Source organism: Electrophorus electricus, chromosome 8 (genome assembly GCF_013358815.1).
Source record: "Electrophorus electricus isolate fEleEle1 chromosome 8, fEleEle1.pri, whole genome shotgun sequence".
Classification (NCBI taxonomy): domain Eukaryota; kingdom Metazoa; phylum Chordata; class Actinopteri; order Gymnotiformes; family Gymnotidae; genus Electrophorus; species Electrophorus electricus.
Window position 1 is genome coordinate 11,012,623 of NC_049542.1, and position 21,864 is coordinate 11,034,486.

Here is a 21,864-nt window from a genome sequence, read left to right on the forward strand (position 1 = left end):
GCAATATATATATATATATATATATATATATATATATATATGTGTGTGTGTGTGTGTGTGTGTGTGTGTGTGTGTGTGTGTGTGTGTGTGTGTGTGTGTGTGTGTGTGTGTAATATGCAATTAGCTTTATAATTATTGATACATATTTAGGAATGATTCAATATTTTATGCATTTATGTATCTGAAATAGAATTTACAGTAAGTTTAAATAGGTTTTTAATATGCGAGTTGGTTGTCAGACTACTGCTCTTTAGTGAATCACTAAAGTGAATTTTTCTCTCTCATTGGCTCAGGAACATACAGACAGACAGACAGATGGACAGACAGACAGAAAGACACACACACACACACACACACACACACACACACACACACTTACCTATGTGACAACTGTGGAAGACTACAAGAAGCAGGAAGTTTATATATGACACTAGCGTGACTAATTGCTCAGAGAGATATGTGGGTAAGACAGTGACACATTTGTCTATGCCATGTACTATATTCCACTATCTCATCAGTTTCTCATCCTTAAACAGAGAAAAGTAAATTCATATTCATTATACCGTTTGTTAATTCAGAGGATGTTACATACTACATTCGGTTAATTCACATTTCACACAGAAATACTGGCTTTAATGGTGGTTACCTCTAATAAGTTAAAATATATAAAATTGCTTACATTTGGCCATACCTGAATAGTATTTACATTATGACACATTTATTTGCTTTTATCATCAAATAAGCTTATAAGATATAAATCATATAAAAATCATACAAAAAATATAAGATCATATATATCCTCAAATTGCATTATAAAATAAATGATCTTTTATATCTTATTATAAAAGATACTTATCTATTATTACCTGTACGACTCGGTCCTTGGGGGAGGTCTCAAATCAGTGCCATCACAATTCTGATTTTTGAATACAATGATCAAAACACGCAGACCGTGATACGCAATTTTAGGATATCTTTTATATATATATATATATATATATATATATATATATATATATATATAATATATATATATCTTTTATATATATATATCTTTTATATATATATATATATATATATATATATATATATATATATATAATATATATATATATATATATATGATATGTGTGTGTGTGTGTGTGTGTGTGTGGTGTGTGTGTTTGGCATTTACAATTTGGCCTTATTCACCCCGAATGGACGGGTTTTAATTATGGATATAAATGCGTTCTTGCCAATTTTAAACAGCTGGATGTCATATACTTAATACGCAGGTGAAAATATGATTTCATTTCTACCTGTGTAACTTTTCATATCAGCAAGTAAACCCGACAAATTAGTAACCTAAATTTGGTGGGTGGCGCGGGTTGGAAGTTTCATTTAGTCTACAACAAAAGCTTGGTTGGAAAGTGAATTTGTTCATTCAGCTTTGCTCGCCTAACCAAACATTCGTGGCCTATGACTAAAGCATCTGAAATTGTCTGAGCACCACTAAAACTTCTGTGTTCATCAGAGCACGCCTGTTATACCGCGGAGAAGTGATATCCTATCTTATTCTTGTGATCACGGGACGATGCGCGAAGACAGCAAAACATTCCGGTGAGTCACGAGAAACAGGCCGCTAAGCAGAGCGAACTTTCAGATCTGGGTCGCTGATGCTGTCAAGCAGGTAGACAACTGGGGTAAAAGTTACTTATGAAAGGAGAGACAGCAACTCTCTACATGTAAACTGCATTAGGAAAAGCGGTGTAAATGTAGCGTTTTTCATATGCGGATTATTAGATATCTGATTGAAAGGGGCAGGATGAAAAATCGTACGAGCGTAGGCCTTGTGTGTTAAATCCGAGTATTGCTTAGTTCATTCAGTGAGGTCTGTAACAGCCCTGCCATAAATTCTAATAAGGTTTGTAAAGTAGAGAAGAAATTGAACTCAAGAAAGAAAGCAATCATACCAGGACTTTGACATTTCAAATGCTGAGTTATCCAGCCAAGAACAAGACTTCTTTCCCCCCTTAAAGTAATAAATAAATAAATGGAGTAAAATATAGGACCTCTAATGCATGTACATGTTTATGACAAAGTCCTCTTTGATCGATTAGCGATAATTTAAGACAACTGCAAATTTCAGTCTTTGATGTATGAAAACGCTGGAATCTCACTGTGGAATTTACCTAGATGACACCCTGTTTTTTCACATTCTTTCAGTATTTTGGTGTGTGTGTGTGTGTGTGAATGAGTGTGAATGAGTGTGCTTGCGCTTACGTGAGTGTGTGTGCGTGCGTGCGTGTGCGTGCGTGTGTGTGCATGCGTGCGTGCGAGTATATATGTGATAGAGTGTGTGTCAGTGACTGCACGCACACTCTTGTAAAATGCAGGAGAAGGCACGTCCCTGCATCCGAAAGTGTCACTGTTTCAGAAAGATAACATTTAACACATAACATAACATTAGATGTTCTATTAGATGTTGATGAACCATTTAGTTTCATGAACAGTTTTCAGGCCTGAGATCGTTTTCATTTACACACCGAAACTACATGTGATTTTTTTTTTAATCCCACATATGGGGACATTTCTCATTATTTTCATACTGGATATTAATGTAAAAAATGGAAATTGTACCTTTTACCTTTTAATTTTTGGCTCTGTTATTTAGAAGGCAAAACCAACTGCATATTGTTGCATGTGATTGCTCTGTCTTTTTAAAACTTCTTCTAATTCTAATTCTTTACCTGTCTATAAATTCAAATATTCAGTTCCTAATTGAAAAAGTGGAGATGTAACAGAGGGAATTCATTGAGGTTACTTCAGAATGCTTCACTGTGGTATTTTGTCCTTTTCCAGACGTGAACAACCACTGTTTAGTGTCTAACTGAAAAACATGTGGAGACAAATTGGTAAGAAAAGTTAATCTAAACTTTATCCTCTGAAATTGTTCATTTGTCCTCACAACTAAGCATGGGGTACTCCTCTACCTCTCACTGCGACCAGTTTGGGGTTTTTTAAACCATATTTCTCTCTTCTCCCCAAAAGCCCTGCTTTGGCTTTGTGTCTCTTTACCAGCACGGAGATGCTGCCAGTTTGTGCTCTGCGTGTCCCACCTCGGTGCCAGTGCAGGTTTTTTCCAGTTGAAATTGCCGAACAATTCGAACAGGAAAAGAGTCCAGTGCAGCGTAATTTGGCAGACAATTATCAGTCAATTATTAAAATCTAGCCAGCAGTACAAGCTGGAAGTGAAGATCTGGGAGGTTTGTTTATTTCAGCATGGGTGCTTTTGATCTTTAACTGCTTTAAAATTAAGCCAATGATTGAACGCCATAGTAAGCTGGTGTCTCGAGTTCTCAGTGCAGGCACTGTGTCTCCTGCTCTTCTCTCTGGTTTGTTCGTTTCTGCATGCAGGGTCTCCCTTTGATGCTCATGCCATATAGCGCAGTTGCCCTGAAATCCCACCCCAATGCCTCGCTTCCATTGGCTGCAGTTGTGAAGTGACATGGTCAAAGATCATTGCCTTTTCTCTCTCCCTCTTTCTCTCTCTTCACACTAGATATCAGGATGTCCAAAACGCTTGAGGATGAAAAGTCTGGGGTTGACGTTCCTGCCGACAGCACAGGTGTGTGTGTGTTCATGCATGCGTGTTTGCTCACAGTGTTCTTCATGATTGGGAACATGGGTAGGGCAGTGTGAATATATGTGAAATATTGTGATTCAAAGTATGTGGAGGAGAAACATTGTGCACATGAAGTCAAGATGATTCATTTCTTCATTTAGTGTTTTTCTAGGCATATATTTGTGTGCATGCATGCAGGTGTTTGTGGGTGTGGGTGTGTGTGTGTGTGTGTGTGAGAGTGTTATTGTGTATTGCTGATTGGATCTTGTGTGTTATTTCACACATTTCTCATTTTTTCCACTAAGCCTGAATCAGGCCCACAGAACACTTTAGTCAGCCCGAGCCTTCTGATTTATGCCACAATACAGGCCACACACATATATCCACACACACACACACACACACACACACACACACACACACACACACACACACACACACACACACACAGTGTGACCAGGTTAAATGTTGTGTGGTAGTCTAGTAATGTGATGCCTCTGGCTAACCAGCTGACTCTTTGTTGATGTGAGGGCCAAAGCCCGAGGCACTACCCTGACCCAAGAGTGTGTGTGTGTGTGTGTGTGTGTGTGTATACACTTCATGCGTGTTTGTGTGTATTTGTGCATGTGTGTGCTCTCTTCTAGATTCAGAGCGAAACAGTCCTGAGGCTAGTGATCAGGTATGTCACTCTCTATCACCAACGTACCTGCTCTGTCCTGTGTTGTGGAATTAATTTGTATTATCAATCATTAATATGATATGATGTGATATGATATGATGAACAGAAATATCATTGTGTTTTAGGGTATATTTAATTTTGTAGGTTATCAGTGAAAGCATTTAACAGTACAGTAAATTTCAGCGGTCACTTCACTGTATTATTATGATCTAATTGTTCTGATATATAAATACAATTAATATTAATTAAATTAGATGAGATTTACATATTCATAGTATGTACTAAACAGATCAAACTAGTCATTCCGAAGTGAACTGTGCTGTTTTTTGGTTTGTTTGTTTGTGTCTGGTGGTAATGGATGAAATGTAATGCCTGTGGTATGTTCTGTTCTTTTTGTTTTTTCCCGTGTCCACTTAGCCAATGAAAACAAGTCCATTCTGCCTTTCCCCAACCCCAAGTCACACCAAGGTGTGTTTGTGTATGTGTGTTTGTAGCACATTGGGGGCGGCTGACATGAAGTTGTGAGGGTGTACGTGAATCTGTTTTGGAGTGTGTGTGTCAGCCAATCTGCTTTGTCTTTTCTTTCTGAGGGTTTCCAAACCCTCAGATGCTGCTGGTTAAAAAGTCAGTACTATGCAAGTAGGAGCAGGTGACTGACTTGTAATGACTTGTAATTCCCCACCTAGATGTGTGACCAAATAAAAAGATGTAGATGAGTAAGATTGGAAATAACTGGGTCTAAGCTTGACCTCATCTGACATAGGAGTCCACAGCACATGCTTATTTACATCACATGGCCATTTACATCACATGGTCATTTTAGTGGATTCAGGTTGGCGTTCTTCCTCTCATTGCTCTATTCTGATGTGAGCCTGGCAGAATGTATGTTCAATTTGGAAGGATATGGCTGTGATGAAAAGCTTTCATGTTTTTGGGGTGGGTGTATTGCAAAACTCTTTCTAATGTGTGTGTGTGTGTGTGTGTGTGTGTGTGTGTGTGTGTGTGTATTACAGGTTAAGGCAGAAGAAGCAGCTGAGATGTCCAGTTCCCATGCTCCACCACCTCAGTCTGCCCAGCCCACCCTACCACACACACAGCTAATGCTGGCCGGCAGTCAACTTGCTGGGGTACACACACACACACACACACACACACACACACACAAACACAATGCAAATCCTGTAGGAATGTTAGCATGCCAAACATGTAAGAAGCATTAAACTTGGCTCATTAAAAAAGCATCCAGCTAACCAGATATGGTTTCTGATTTCTGTTCAGCTGCTTCTCAATTCCTTGCATTTGATCACTAACAGAGTGCTAAACATTTTATTCAAATTCCATAAAAAAACAATACAATTACACTTGTAAATAATAAATACATTGCTGTTTGTTATAAAAGTAATAAGTACATATGAAGAAGATTTCAGGGAGTAAATTATATATGTTTTATTAAATATATAAATTAATTTATCTTCTAAACCACTTAATCCAATTCAGGGTCACAAGGGCAGCACAATCGCAGCAGCACAGGGCTGTAGTGGATTAGAGGCCTAGGCTTTCAGAATGTAAAGTAATAACAGTAACCATAGTAATCCTAATCATAGTTTCAGGTTAATTTGGTGAATGTTAAATTCAGACACTCAGGAGATAAAAAGGGGAATAACTTTACAGTGAATTGGACTAAATATCCCAGCCCTTCCCTTTTCTGAACTTTGCCCGCCCTAAATCACACCTCTTTCCTTCCTTTAACCTTGCTATTTTGCTTAGGTGCCACATTAGGATTTAGAAAGCTTTCTTACTTATGCCACTGCAGCTAAGATTGGCTCGCTACCTCTGTGGTGACTCCGCCCTCTCCTCTGTCCCCTCCTCCTCTGTGGTGACTCCGCCCTCTCCTCTGTCCCCTCCTCCTCTGTGGTGACTCCGCCCTCTCCTCTGCTCTTTCCTTTGACTGGTTCTCTGCATGCCCGCCTCCAGCTGGCTGCCCTCCTCCCTGCCCAGCAGCAGCTCCTGCTCCAGCAGGCCCAGGCGCAGCTCCTGGCCGCAGCCGTCCAGCAGTCCAGTGCTGCCCACGCTGCCCACGCTGCACACGCTGCACACGCTGCCGCCAATCAGCAGCAGCAGGCCAGTCAGACCCCAGCACAGGTTCAGCAGCAAGCCAAATCCGAGCAGAGTCCCACCCAAGCTCCTCCATCTCTTGCCCTCTCGCAGCCAATCCAGCTCACCGCCCAGGTACAGCCGGCACTGCAAGATGAATCTGTGCCCTTACTATGCATCTCAGCCTGTTGTTCCTTTGATAAGAATGTTAATGACAAAATTAATGCATGATATTGCTGCAGCTGACATGCATTTCAATGATACTTCCAGTCATTTCTAGTAGAGTAGATTTTGAAACTCAGTGATTAGCATTGCAGAAATAAAGCCATTAACTGAAATTCAGGAGTCCCAGCTGTGCCATGTGGTATCCCTGTTGGGTAGCCCTAAGAACTCATCTGGCAGCATTTTGCAGCTGAAGGTTGACCAGGTTCATCTCTTCTTAGCCTCTATGCCAAGTACCCGCCAGTTAGCCAATGGTGGCATAGCAGAGATGGCATGGCCATACAGCCAGTAATTATTAAACAGCTATGCTGTCTTGTACTGTGGGGAAGATGGCCACTGACAGCCCCTTAAGTCTATTGTGCTGGCCATAGGTAGACTAAAGGAAAGAGTAAAGTAGAACACGTGCCATAAACCTGTGGAACTGATTCCTAATGAATACCCCTGTAGGACATTCAGCAGTTGTTACAGCTGCAGCAGTTGGTCCTGATGCCTGGTCATCCTCTACAGTCTCCAGCCCAGTTCCTCTTACCCCAGGCCCAGGCTCAGCAGAGCCAACAGGGTAAGTCTCTTCTCTCTCTCTCACACACACAGTCACACATATATACACACACACACACACACATACCAACCCCCCCCCCCCCCCCAGACACCACGTGCACAGATGCAGCATTTTTTTTAAAATTGTGTGTGTGTGTGTGTATGTGTATATATGTATATATGTGTGTGTATATATGTATGTGTATGTGTGTATATATATATATATAATATGCACCACTATATGGTGAGTGAATATGCACCACTCACCACATAGTGCACCACTCACACAGATACAAAAATTCTAACTCACACACATGCCACATGTTTACAAATTTTATGGTCTTTTGTGACTCTTTTTAGAACATCATTCATATTTATTTCATTTCTCCATTTCCCTCTCTCTCTCTCTCTCTCCTTCTTTCTCTGTCCATCACTCTCTTTCTCTGTGTTTCCCTCTCTGTATTTTGCCCATTCACCCAGGTCTGCTATCAACACCAAATTTGATTCCACTACCTCAGCAAAGTCCAGGAGCTCTCCTGACCACCCCACCTAGACTGGGCATGCAAACACAGGTACCGTACACCTGCACGCTTCCCTTCCAAGTAACTGCCATGGGCCCACCAACACTTTGTTCCTTTCTTGCATCTTATCCTGATAAGATGTTAATAGACTGGATGTAGTCTTCATAGATAAATGCATCTCCACCTAGCCAGATTAAAATTCCATTGCTACATAGCTCAAATATCAAGATCCAGGTGTAAACACGATCTAGGTCACATTTTTTACAGATTCAAAGAGCACTGGAAAAAGGCTGTTTAGTTTTACAGAAATTCAAGGTTGAGAGCATACAGTATGAGTGCTTCACTGTGACACCTACGATGTATGAAAGAACTCGCAGGGTGACACTGGTGTCAGCAAACAAATCTGTTTGTGTCATTAAAGCAGTACTTCATTCAACAATGCTAACACAGTTGAAAGGAAATGATGCTGCCCTCTAAAGGTTTTATCATATTTAGAATTTTGTTTTGTGAGTGGTGGGTGATATTTGGGCCAATTTATTCTTTTAAGAGAAAAAAATGTAGATGGAGAAGCAGTATTTTGTTATAGGTTATAGGTTATATAAAACTTTATGAAGATTTGAGACCACAGTATGTGTATCCTGTGTGTGCTGTAGCGGCGTCATGATGACAGGCTGTGGTCGTTACAGAGGGAGAAGAGCGTGGAGAGCGGTGTGAGCTCCGCCCCCTCAGTAGTCCCACCTGTAAGCTCTATTGCCACAGTTACCCCAAATGCCGAGGAACCCAGTGACCTGGAGGAGCTAGAGCAGTTTGCTCGAACCTTCAAACAGAGGAGGATTAAACTGGGCTTCACACAGGTGTGTGTGTGTGTGTGTGAGAGAGAGAGAGAGAGAGGGAGAGAGAGAGAGAAAGGTATTTATATATAGCACAGACTCCTTATAAATATATAGCTTTATGCCTTTGAAAACCTTGTTGTAATGATTGTTTTAAATTCTTGAAAATTGGCCGACTCTCAATATCCATGTAATAGCATTATAACTGAATCTAATCATAAATATACACCCCATATATTTGTTTACTCTGGGTTGAAAAAAAAGTAATGTGTGAGTGTATTTGTGATGTCTTGTCTGTCTGTGTGTGTCATGTTAGGCTGAACTGATTAATGCCGAATTGATGAACACTGTGGTGTGTCACAGTTGGAGGAGATTGTGTGGAAACATAAGTCAAAGAGCCCAGCCATGCTGTGACATTGATGCTGATTACTTTATCTGTCTGTGTGTGTCTGTGTGTGTGTGTTTTAACACTTTTCCCCTTGTTTGTAGGGTGATGTGGGAATGGCCATGGGGAAATTGTACGGAAACGACTTTAGTCAGACCACTATCTCCCGTTTTGAGGCACTCAACCTCAGCTTCAAGAACATGTGCAAACTCAAACCACTGCTGGAGAAGTGGCTAAGTGATGCAGGTGTGTGTGTGTGTGTGTGTGTGTGTGTGTGTGTGTTTGTGTGTATGTATGTATGTGTGTATATATAATGTATGTATATATATGTAGTGTGTGTGTGTAACTGCATGTGTGTGTGAGTGCATGCAAAATGCCACATCAACACATCACAGATACTTAGTGTGTGTATGTGTGTGTGTGTGTGTGTGTGCAGAAACCATGGCGATAGACAACATGCTACCTAGTCCCAGCTCCTTGTCTTCTCCTATGCTGGGTTTTGAGGGGATGCCTGGTCGCCGTAGGAAGAAACGCACCAGCATCGAGACAAACGTCCGTGTGGCACTGGAGCGCAACTTCATCACGGTGAGACTTGCACGCTCAGTCCGCATCACATGCTTGAAGAAAAAGATAGAGAAAAATAAACATGCACTTGACAGTTTTAGGCTAGCAGTAGCAGTGATCTATAAATAATCAAATCAGGTATACATCATCATCAAATCTACACATCACATTGTTTTGTTCTCTAGGAGGAAAAATTAACAAAGAAATAATCACATAAAATACCTAAGATCTATTAACTCAATGTGTTTAAATTGATCGTCTGCACAAAGTATATTTTCCATCGCATAATCAGACCATCTGATGAGACTGATGTCTAAATATCATTGTGTATCTCAGAGCCATATATTTCATGTGCTGCCTTTATTGTATTCTATGCAGAACCAGAAGCCTACCTCGGAGGAGATCCTTCTGATGGCGGAGCAGCTCAACATGGAGAAGGAGGTGATCCGCGTCTGGTTCTGCAACCGCCGACAAAAAGAGAAACGCATCAACCCCTCCAGCGCCACCCCTCCCTTGCCCAGCCAGCCACCCCCTGCGATGCACAAACCCCCCTGCTACAGCCCACACATGGTACGACCCTCCCACGCGCTGCCCCACCCACCTCACCTCCTCGGAACCCACCCCCCTACTGAGATCACTGGATTGAGTCGTTTTCTGTCAGGCCGTCCCTTTAAAATTAGCACGTTCAGCTCTGGTGCTAAGTGTGATTTAGAAAAGGTCAAATGATTCATTTGTCACCTAAATTGGTCCTGAAATGATGAAACCAAGCAAGCTCTTCTCCATATTGCATTGAACATACCACAGTTAGCACCAGTGCCTCCTCGGCGGTTCCACCAGTCCCTGCAATCTGCATGTGTGAAGTTACTTTGCCAAATACAACACACCAGTGGCTCTAAACCTCTCTGAATGTCTCAGTAAAGTGAGAGTATCAGGACACACTCCTGTTGTCACCTCCATTTTTTGTGGTTTTATCACTACAGTGTAACATATGGAGGAGCAGACAGGGAAAAGCAGTTAAAAGTTTTAGGTAGAGGTGAGTTGACTCGTCCTCAGTAATGAGCTGTAAAATGGGAGCTGAAATGGTCCCTGCATCGAGTTCACGACCCTCAAAAAAAAAAAAAAATCTACATTAAACAGAAGCAGTCAGAAATGCTGCCATGATATGATGACTTTGCATTGAGTTTTTCTGGTACCACCTGATTTCAGAACAGTTTTGTGGCTCGCACCTCAGATGTTATCCTGAAGAAAAACTCTTTTTCTTTACTTCCCATTAGAACACTGCACTGTTCCACTCCATCCCCCTCTCATCTGAATGGAAGGCCATTTTGTGTTGTTTGGGTTTTTTTGTTTGTTTTTCTTTTTTTTTTTTGGTTTGTTTCCTGTTGCTAAATATTTGGAAATCAGCTACATATAAAGGCTCACAATAACTGTCTGGTTGGTTTAACACCATTTTCTCAAAGGCGAGAAGCAAGCAACAGGGCTGAGCATGGTGCATTACTCTTCAAGTACACCAGCAGGTACAAAACACACTCGGTCAGGAGGCTTCACACAGATGAGCGCACAGAACCTGATCCAGCTTGACGCCTCCGGACCAGATCCGGCTCGCGCAAGTGAGGCCGATGAGGAGACAGATGAACCCATCCCTGGAAGAAACGGTGCCATTGGAGCAGAACGTCCCAGCGCTGATAGACACACCCTAATGCAGTTTAAAACACATCATACCATGATGTTCTCGTGTGTCTCCTCTCTTTGCGATTCCACAGATGGGTCACACGAGACCCCTATTTATCTGTATATACATATAAAGCTTGGAGAAATCTGAATTAAACTCAGTTTGGGAAGAACAAGTATATGACAAATGGTGGTTGCAAAGAAAAGTTATTTTATATATTATGGAAACTGGACTCTGCACCAAATTATGAAATGTCCGTAGGTCAGATGGTGATGTATTAGATATTATTTTATACTAATATAGAAAGTTAAAATTTTCTGCCAGTGACTAAACAGACATAGTAGATATAACAGAATTTGAGCAGTCCTGGTAATCCCATTGTTCATTTATTAGACTGTTCACTGAATAACAGTGAAATATGGTACTATCACTGTGTGAATATTTAAACTACAACTATTACTTTAAGTAAAATTCAAAACCAAATCTGCACTCTCTTAATGACATATTTATGATATCAAAAACTGAAGAGAAAATAAGGTCCAAAAATGTTGAGAACCACTAATATATTCCATCATATTTCTGAGCATGCAAAGACCCTGGGCAGCAGACTAATATGCTGCACCTTCTCTTGTCTTTGTCCCTCTTTCTCTCTTTAACTCTCTTATTCTCTCCAGATGTCCAGTCAGGGACTAGCACAGCCAGCCACAAGCCTCAGTGCTACAGGTAAGAGACTGTTTTCAGAAAGCCTGAAATTCATTTGATATCATGTAGCTGTTTGTACAGGAAATATGTCATTTTACTCTGAGAACAGCAAACAGTGATCAGAAATGTGCTGACAGTATATTCTATAACATGGTTCTGTATCTTCTCCCTGGACCTGAAAGTCTCTCTGTCTCTTTCATTGGTCTGTAGCTGTTAGTCCCACCCCCTCTGTAACCTGCCCTCCTAACCCCATTGGCCATGCAGCAGTCAGCACTGCCCCACCTTCAGTGACACCGCCTCCTCTCAGCACAGCAAGCCCCGCCCCACCTCATTTAAGTAGCCCTGGTCTCAACACAGGGTAAGCACACTGCACTCTCTCTCTCTCTCTCTCTCTCTCTCTCTCTCTCTCTCTCTCTCTTTCTAATTCACACACACTTGTTCAATGTCTTTATAATTTTTCCTCAGAAAGATGAGTTTCATATATGGATTCACAGCCTAATGGGGTGATGTTAAGAAATTCCTTGAAGTTCAGAACCCACATAATCAAATTGCCATTCGCAGTGAAGCAGACCATTCAGGCAACAGACAAGATGCAGGCAAACGTGCGAGGTTAATGGAGAAGCATCGTAACACAAATTTAACAAAGTACGAAGAGCATACTAGTGAGTCAGGAAAGATCTGTGAGGTGATGGGATTCATGGGTTACGAGAATGTGACAGTGTGAATGGTTAATCATATACAAAGGCCAATTCAAATCTTGAACAGCCCACTATAAATTCCACTGACTTTATCAGTGCCACACCCGAGCTCTCACTAAGCCTGTCATTCGCGGTGTCCTTTTGTTTGCCCTTGTCATTAACATAACGTTTTCTGAAACTTCCGAGGCAGGGCGGCCGAGTGGGCAGACCCTATCCATTATCAAAATCTCATGAGCCCCGGCGTTAAAGCACATCGGTCACATTTCTCTCTTCATTAGTGTGAGCGCTGGGGCAGAAGGGAAATGTGTATCGCTAAACTCACTGCTGCACTACAGAGTGTTGAGAGATGCTGAATTGCTGGCTGTCTGGTGAAAGGAATTCAGTTGTCTGGCATGTGGCAGACTCCAGCTTGATGACCAGCTCTTTTAATTTCGGCCTTTTTCACCTGGACATTCACACACAGGCCTGGATGTGTGTGCCTCTGTGGATTTTTGAGATGATGCTAAATATCCTCGCTTCTCCCCTGCATGTATGAATGTGTGCGTGTGTGTATGTGTGTGCTCACTCACATGCATTTGCTTGCGTGTGTGTGTGTGCGTGTGTGTGTGTGTGTGTGTGTGTGTGTGTGTGCGTGTGTGTGTGTGTGTGTGTGTATATGGGACCATGCAACTTGCAGGAACACAGTGATGGGTGTAAGCACAGGCATGAACCAGGCCCTCATCAGCAGCAGCCCTCTGGCTACAATGCAAGGTTTGTGATGGAGGGAGCAAGAGCTGAAAGGGAGAGAGGGGAAGAGAGATGGGGGAGAAAAGGAGAGAGCAGGAGAGAGAGAACACAATGGTGGATATTTAGTTGAGGAAACAAAATAGAAAGGAGAGTATCTGCAAGAGTAACATGAAAGAAAAAAAGTAGCCAAGTGAATCAGTGAAAGACAGTGGAGGGTGAGAGCTCCCCAATCCTTTTCACATTACTATAGTGAAGGCTATTTTAGACACATTCTCTTGTTGAGGATGGCTTTTTTTTTCCTGTTCATAACCGTGTACTGTGTGTAAATGGGAGGACAGGAGGAATTAAAATGTGTAACTCATCCCCTCACATCCCTGCCACAAGCATATTCCCACTGAACGAATGAGTGTGTGTGTGAGCAAATGAGTGTGTGTGAGCAAAACCTTTCTTTCATTGTTTCATTCTAATCCGTTCACATGCTCTCACATTCCTAATACATTCTCATTTCCATTGTCTTCTGTTCAACTAATAGTTAGCTGATACTGATACTTCTTTTTGTCTCACAGCTCTGGCTGCCAGTGGTGGCCAGATGTCCATTACTGCTCTTGAGAGTGGCGGTCAGATGTTCCTCAGCGGAGCTGGAGGTCCAGGGGCTGGACTTCGCCCCTCCCTCTTCCTAAACCGCCCCACTTTGTTGCCCATAGCAGCAGGTGCCAGCATGGGGTTGGTCAGTGCTGCCCGGTGTTCTCCACCTCCCAGCGTCAGTCACATGAGCCCAGACTCATGTTCTGCCTCTCCTTGCTCAAGCCCCGCCTCATTCTGCTCTTTCAGTGAAGCCTCGCCGCCAGCCCTGGGTGGGGCAATGGCTGAGTGACACCCATGGCAACCTGTTACTTGCTTGAGGGGCGGAGTTGATGGAGCAGTTGTAACATGAAAAAAACCTCGCCTTTTCAACCAAAGCCATCTCTCACTCTCTTGTTCCTCTCCTGCACTCCCTCCCTCACTGAGTCTTTTAATGCTAAAACCACACAGACTGAGGGAGGGAGGGAGGAGTCGGGGAGAATCGGGGATGAAGAGAGAACAGGAGAACGGGGGGTGTTTAAACCAAAAAGTTTGATCTGTTATTTCATTTGAAGAGGTGGCATTGCTGCGCTTCTTTGTTGGCCATGAATGGTAATGCTCCTTTCTAATCTAAAAAGAGACTTCTACAAATGGATGAAGGTGAGAGCAGGAATGAAGCCAAAAAAAAGAGAAAACGACTTGTAAAAAAACGGGTTGCAAAGAAAAGAAAAGAAGTACTACTACTGGACAAGTGTCGCTGGGAGGAAGGGAAGATGTGACCCAAAAAAGGAAAGAAAAATACACAAAAAAATACAAACACACCAAAATCGCCAAAACAAAATACCAAAAACCGAAACCAAAAAATCGGAGAGAAAAGCTTTACCTGAAAGACTTTTAAACCCGTCCAGGATCAGCTCACCTTCACAAAACAGCATCACAAATATTCCTAATTTTTCAGGTTGTATGTATGTATTTCATTTCCTTTAGTCATGCAGTGTTCACTGTTCATCCTCTTTCAGATTCTCCTGAAACGTACATATTTTTGAGCATTTTCTTATCTGCTAAGATGTTAAGTTCATTCAGAGCTTTCTCAGTCTACCTCTGCTGTCAGCTTACTCCATTTACTCCATTTCAGATGACCTTAATTCCATTTCAGATTACTATGTTTCTGGATACTTCGATTCTTTGTCATCTTTAACTATGAGATTTTGAATGTGGTGACATTAATACAGATGCCCCAAAACAGATATACTATATAGACACACAAACTAGAATGTCATGATGATGTAGAAATATTCTCGCTAACCCTGTATTTATCATCCACATATTTTTATCCATACTGTCATCTTATTTCAAACCACAACTCGGATTCATTCTCTTGGATACCAAAGCGTTTGTCTGACCTTTTAGCACTGACTAACAAGCGTTCAGACCAGACCTCAGACATGTCAAAAAAAAACAAACACCAAACATAAACAAATAGACATACACATGAAGAAGACTGATTAAAATAAGCGACGCAAGCCCCTTCTCCCAAGCCTCCAAATGCCTGCCCTACATGCTCTCTTGCTCCCTATCCTGTGCTTCAAAGGGATCAAGACCAAATGGGCCAAACGAAGACCGGGGGGGGATATGACAGACAGGAGGAGCCTCACCGAAGAGGATGTGCAGAGCGCAGGGGACATTTCGTAAGCATGATCTGGAGGGAAGCTTCCAAACAGGGACACGCTGTTGTTGATTTTGCTTCCCCACCCCCACCCCCTTTACTTTGCCAACACAAGGATCAAACCAAAAAAGTAAAGCAAGCAAAACCAATGAATAATTGAACTAAACAAAAGGAATCCAAAACCAAATACAGAGTGGGCGAATAGGAGGTGGACAAGGAGTGCGCTTTAGAGGAAGGAGCTGGGCAACGCTTGTTTGTCACAGACTGACCCAGCTGTGATTGGCAGTTCCACAGTTCACAGTAGAGAGCCACGCCCTCTCCTCCTCCCGCCTTTCCATTATGTAGGGCCTCCATCCGTTCACTCTCTTTCCTGTATGGAGGAATATTTATTGACCTCACTGAACTGAACTTCAAAATATATATTCTATATATTTTGTTTTATTTCTTTTTTCTTGGTCTGTCTGTTTGATTCTGTATGATCTCGTCTCATTCTTTCTATTTTTGGGACAATGAGGTAATGCGTTGCCTGTTTTCATATTTTATCTGTTTTATCGTTTCGATCTTATTGTGGGGCGTTTCTCATCAGGTGGTTTGGAATAATACTGTGAAAATGTAGCTTCCAAGTTTTTCTTTGATCGAGAATGTCATGAAAAAAGCCAAAACTGAAAAACCAAAAGCAAAACCTTTTTGACACACAAACAAACCAAATAGCAACCAAACCAATGCACAACGGGTGGATATAAAACTGTATTGGTGCTAGGTTTTTATGGAGAGAGAGAGAGAGAGAGAAAGAGGGGGGAAGGGGGAGAGAAGGTGTGAGAATGGATGCAAGTTGGCTGCATCAAGGAGTGTGTGCGGGCGAGTGTGTGTGTGTGTGTGTGTGTGTGTGTGTGTGTGTGTGTGTGTGTGTGTGTGTGTGTGTGTGTGTGTGTGTGTGTGTGTGTGTGTGTGTGTGTGCGTGCGTGCGTGCGTGCATGTGTGTGTGTATGTATATGTGAGGAAGCTATTCTCCAGCATGTAAACCAAACCGAAAATAACCAGTTAGCCTACACACCTTCTGTCCAGTGTGTCACCAAAAACAGTGTTTGATTATGTGATCTTAATGAAAGACATTGAATAACAGATACATAGAAACCAATGAGAAAACTGAGTGGGGGGAGGGTGGGTGATGGGATGGTGTCAGATCAACTGTAAAACCAGTTGCCATACACTTCTAGAGGGAATGTACCTGTTAGTGCTTCGATAGATTTTGTAGGGAAAAAATCTGTTCTACTGCTTACTTATTGCTAATGTAAAAAAAAAAAGGCTGTGATAAAAAAGGTCATTATGAAATATTGATGATAATGACAACTTGATTTTAGACCAAAAGCTTTAACCTGTCTCTCTTTTGAATTTCTTTTCATTCAGAAATTTGTATTTATTATAGGGTTGGGGGTATTTTGCGATGGTATGTTTGGTATAATTTGTATGTTAGTGACTCTAAACTTTATTTATTGGCTTATTTATGTATTTATGATGGGGTTTTTTTAATCAATTTGGTCTATTTTTATCTTTGTAACCAAACTGGGAAGATGTGGGATGATGTTCTGGTAAAAAAAACAACAACCTGTCTTCACTGAGATTAATGCAAAATAATATTTCTTCTTAAACTTCAATGTTTTAAAAACAAGATTAAGTAAGCCTAGCTGAGACTAGCTGTTGGGTTAAGATTTACTCCTATTGCCTGATGGGCCAATAATTTAAACCAACTAAAACAAGGAGTCATAAAAAAGACAGAAGTTAAGAACAAATGACCAAAAGCTTCCCTTGCTCACACTCTATTAGCCTGTTTTCTATTCTGACTCAGTGACTATAAAGTGTGATCAGACTCCGCCCTCTAGATCAGACTCCGCCCTCTAGATCTGACTCATCCATTTTGCTTCTGTCCCCCCTTTTTTCGAATGAGTTGGGGAAGAGAGAGAGAGAGATGCATTTCTGCAGAGATACATACCTCATGTTTGATAAGAAATGCCAAATGGATAAAAAAGAAAAGCTTTAACTTTTTGAACAGGTACGGACAGGAGATGTTGCTCAGGAGAGGGTTTGATCAATTCCATTTGCATGAGTAAAAAGGTTCAAAAACGTCCCCAAATAAACCATTTACAGCTTCCTCCAGTATCACACTTACTTACTCTACATGCAGATAGCTAGCCAAAGGCTACATTTTTAGCCAAGAATCACATAGTGTGTTGGAGGCAAAAGAATTGTGGCAGTTCCATTTTTTTAAATTTCCACAGTGTGTGAATTATGTATATATGTATGTATAGACTTGTGGTGGATCCCCTGTGGAGAACCTAGAGCGATACCAAAGTTAACCTCCGAGGGCTACCAGTTGCAGGTCATAGTTGCACAACACACACACACACACACACACACACACACACACACACACATACATACATAAATATATATATATATATATATATATATATATATATATATATATATATATATATATATATATATATATATATATATATATATATATAATAAATTACATGTAAATATATACCAGTTTTTATATATAAATATGGACCTTCATACATATCAGCAAAAACCACAGCATGTAAAGTGATTTTATTTGCAGTACTTCACATAATCATATTAGCTTTTTTTTTTTTTTTATAAGGCAGTCAAATATATCTGATAGTGTTATATTTGACTGTGCATCTGGAGTTTCCCTGTTTTGTATGTGTGGTTTCATAAATCCCTCAGAAGCATTTTGTGCTGCCACATTTCTTCACTGGCCAAGATACAATACAGAACATTAACAGGCACCATATTAACACCTTAGGGATGTGTAAGCCTATGTTAATATGTGATTCAATAGCTATACTTGTAACAAACTAGACCAGAACCTTGGATAGTCTTGGTCAAAGCCAAATTTTCAAAATATCACTTTCAATATCACTCACATATCAAAATGGAATGTCGTGACTAAGAGGAGAACACACCCTTCCCCATTTCACCCCATTCGTGTAAGTGCAGACCATTTTCCTTATTCTTTCTCCTTTTTCTTCATTTTTCTTTTGACAGCTTTAATCCAAAGGTAGTTTTGATGAGGGCAGCAAAGGAATATGTTACTTATGATAAAAAGAAAAACCTCAACAGTGAAAACCAAAGAGTTCCACTTTTTTCTCTTTTTTTATGAAAAATGCAGAAACGTTTAGTTTTTCTCATTCTCAGAAAACGTCCTGGACGTTGGTAGATGATATGGACTCTTGCGATGGTCGCTCTTTGACTCTGTATTTCTGTATATGCTAGGATCCTTTATCCTTCTGTTTGTCTGTGTGGTTTCCTGCTCTTACCTCAGAAGCTCCATGGAGTTTGTCACCCGTTTTGGATTTTGTTCAAAACTATTGAACTGTCCCTTACTCATCACTCTGTGTGCCTGTTGTATGGGGTGGGAGTAGGGGAGGGTGTGGGAGAACCAGCCAATATGTGTTAGGATTAAAGTGCGACTTTAGACCAAGCAGTGTCCAAGTCTGATTTGTTTTGTCTTATGTTACCTTTATGAAGGCTTACCTGAGTAAGGTGTGCCTACTTAAAAACTATGTATACTGTATGTGTGCGTGGGTGTGTGTGTATGTGTGTGTACATGCATGCATGCATGTGTGTGTAAAGCTAGAGAAAAGAATTAATATAAAAGATTAACGGAATATGACTTGCTGGTATTGTAAGGTTAACGTCCATAATGATATAGTAATGTTTTGCCCATCATCCTCAGCTGTGATGACATCATCCCATATTGCAGGAGTTTTATCTTTCACCTTCTTCTGTGTTAGAGCAATAAAGCCTAACTTGTGAAGTAGCACATATTATTCTTGTCAAATCATGTTAAAACAAGGACATAGAATATAAAAACTCATTTTATAACTGGATAATAAGATGGCTGATAACTTTAACCAAGTGTTATAGAATAGATGGCCTAAAACTGGCACTCAGAGCAATCATAATCCTTCAATCACCAGCCTCCCTCAACTGGGATTAAGAACGTGAAAATTGTGACATGAAAAGTGAATCAGAGTATATTTAATGCCAATGAGCACACATGGAACCCTCATACCCAAAAGCTTTTTGGCACTTCTCACTCATGTTGTTCACAGTACTTGGGCTTTGGACAGTTCTTCTTTCATACTTGTCAGATGTTGACCTGGTCCTTGGTGCAGTTTGGTACTCATCCATGCAGTTCTATCTTTAAGCTCCTCCACGTGATTCTGTTGCTGTCACGCCACAGCACATCCTAAGTTAAGAGCTGTTTTCATGGCTACACAAGATAAGGTGGTGGCAGGCCAAGCTATGGCTGACCCAACTCACCTGCACATTCAGTTGAACACTTTCACCTGTTCTGGCTCTAAAGTGATAGCATTTTCTTCACAGAGACCTATTGTTCTACTTATATGTGGTATACACCTGTGGAAATGATTTATTCATGGTATGCCTTGACATTACACTCACAGTATTTAGCAGACACTCTTCTCCAAAATAACTTAAATATTTAGCAGTATGACTAGATGTGTGCTCAGAGGGAATCAAACCCACAACATTGATGTTACTAGCACTGTTCTACCTGTTCCACCATGTCCTTAATAAAGTAAAGGTGAGTGCACAGAGATCAGAACATCAGAGTTGCAGAGATCACCAAAACCATACCCACCAAAGGAATTCATTCGCCTTTCCTTTATTTGTAGAAAAGGTGAGTTTGCAGCTCACTTCTGGCAAATCTTTCTCTGTGTACCATCCAGATTTTCCAATGTTACTCAAACTCCGTGTTCACTGGCTTGCTGTACCTGTTCGTATCAGAGTTTAAACTCTGACACTTCCTTACATATCCAAAAATGCACCATCCTATTTGATGGTTGTGGTCAAAACCCAATTTGCACACAATCCTTTTGAGCTTCAAGTATGGCCTGGTTTGACCTGCCATCTTTCAAGACTCATTAAGACACTTCTCCATCCTTCTACGCCAACTAAAGACTCATTTCTTTAAAAACCACTTAAATTTAACCTAAATCATGCACTTGTAAAAATATTTTATTGTTTACACTTGATCTGTTTATTTAGTAATTGCATCTGAATTGTCTTCTACATTCAGCCCTCCACATTCAGTGGGGACAGGAGCACAGGACCCCCCGTAAAAGTGGAAAAAAGATCTAAACCCCTGCAAACCATAACTCATTGCAAAAGGTTCTGAATTTTTAGTCAGCTACACTCCATTACTGACATTAGTTACTGACAATTACTGACAATAAATTGAACAATAAATATAGTAGCTACAAATATGTACCCCGTTCCAGTGTACCACTGCACACAGGCCATGCCGAGTGCTCGTCCTGGCTTGCCCTGCAGGTTACACCAGATTCATAGATGAGTCCAGGACCCCAGTGCTTTAGCAGAGTAATCTCCCAGCCCAGGCACAGGAGGGGGCATTAACTAGGAAAGCAAGACTCTTCCCCAGCCAGGGACCAGCACACTTAATATGGAGATCCCAGTCTCTGAAGGTTTTCCCTTCAGAATATACATACATCAGCCTTAAGTAAAAACCTACCTGCTGCTGAAAACATAGTCCATAGTATCTCTAGATGAAGACTAGAGATACTAGAGATCCTCTGGTCAGTAACATGTCATTCCTAAAGAAGATCAAATCTAACGTAGTTTGTACAAAATACAGGAGTGAACTAGCATTTTGTGAGTCAACTAGCTACTACAACCATGCATAATTATTTATAGTGGTTTGACATAAAAACTTAGTAGGCCAAAATGTAATAGAAATTACTGAAGAAATCAGTTGGGCTGACAAAAATGACTTAAGAAGACTGAGTATCAATGCGGTGGTCATTATAAAGTAACAATTGTTATGACTTACTTGTTATAACTGAAAGTTTTTCGTTTAATGACAAACACTTGTCAGACCTAGATTTCCTCCTAACCATTAATGTAGCACACACCCCACCTCACTCCATCCCCACCCCCTTAAAAAAAAAAAAAAATTATTGTCACTTATTGTTTCAATACCATTTTCTACCGCTAGATGGACACCGAGGCTACTTTTTAACGGTTCAGTCTCCGAATGAACCGTGTTTAGCAAAACTGGATTTGTAGCTTTGGCAAAAATTTCAGAGTATGGATTCCAGCCGAGTAACTGGTACTAATTCATGTCAATTCTTTCTTGACTGTTAGATTTACAAGTCCTGACAAAACCAGTGCAAACATGTCAGGCCGGTTAAGGGTATTTTGAATAGGCAACATATTTGAATACTAGCTGTGACTCAGAGTGACTGCTGAAAGCTATACTGCACTGTATAGATTTCTCACCTTGACTCTTGCACTGATAACCATGAGCTCGGTGTAATAAACATGTCTG

General features: G+C 40.9%; 1 protein-coding gene across 1 annotated transcript in view; it reads left to right on the top strand.

Annotated features, from left to right (window-relative positions):
* Nucleotides 1-16,354, top strand: part of LOC113581271 (POU domain, class 2, transcription factor 2) — a 41,695-nt gene extending 25,341 nt beyond the window's left edge. Inside the window, exons 2-15 of the mRNA XM_027016291.2 lie at nucleotides 3,542-3,607; nucleotides 4,249-4,283; nucleotides 4,701-4,751; nucleotides 5,297-5,410; nucleotides 7,047-7,158; nucleotides 7,617-7,713; nucleotides 8,403-8,511; nucleotides 8,977-9,118; nucleotides 9,309-9,457; nucleotides 9,815-10,006; nucleotides 11,783-11,831; nucleotides 12,021-12,168; nucleotides 13,185-13,258; nucleotides 13,801-16,354. Of these exons, the coding sequence (XP_026872092.1) occupies nucleotides 3,542-3,607; nucleotides 4,249-4,283; nucleotides 4,701-4,751; nucleotides 5,297-5,410; nucleotides 7,047-7,158; nucleotides 7,617-7,713; nucleotides 8,403-8,511; nucleotides 8,977-9,118; nucleotides 9,309-9,457; nucleotides 9,815-10,006; nucleotides 11,783-11,831; nucleotides 12,021-12,168; nucleotides 13,185-13,258; nucleotides 13,801-14,108 (1,646 nt within the window). The 3' untranslated portion in view covers nucleotides 14,109-16,354. The remainder of the gene's footprint in view (nucleotides 1-3,541; nucleotides 3,608-4,248; nucleotides 4,284-4,700; nucleotides 4,752-5,296; nucleotides 5,411-7,046; nucleotides 7,159-7,616; nucleotides 7,714-8,402; nucleotides 8,512-8,976; nucleotides 9,119-9,308; nucleotides 9,458-9,814; nucleotides 10,007-11,782; nucleotides 11,832-12,020; nucleotides 12,169-13,184; nucleotides 13,259-13,800) is intronic.
* Nucleotides 16,355-21,864: the final 5,510 nt, after the last annotated feature.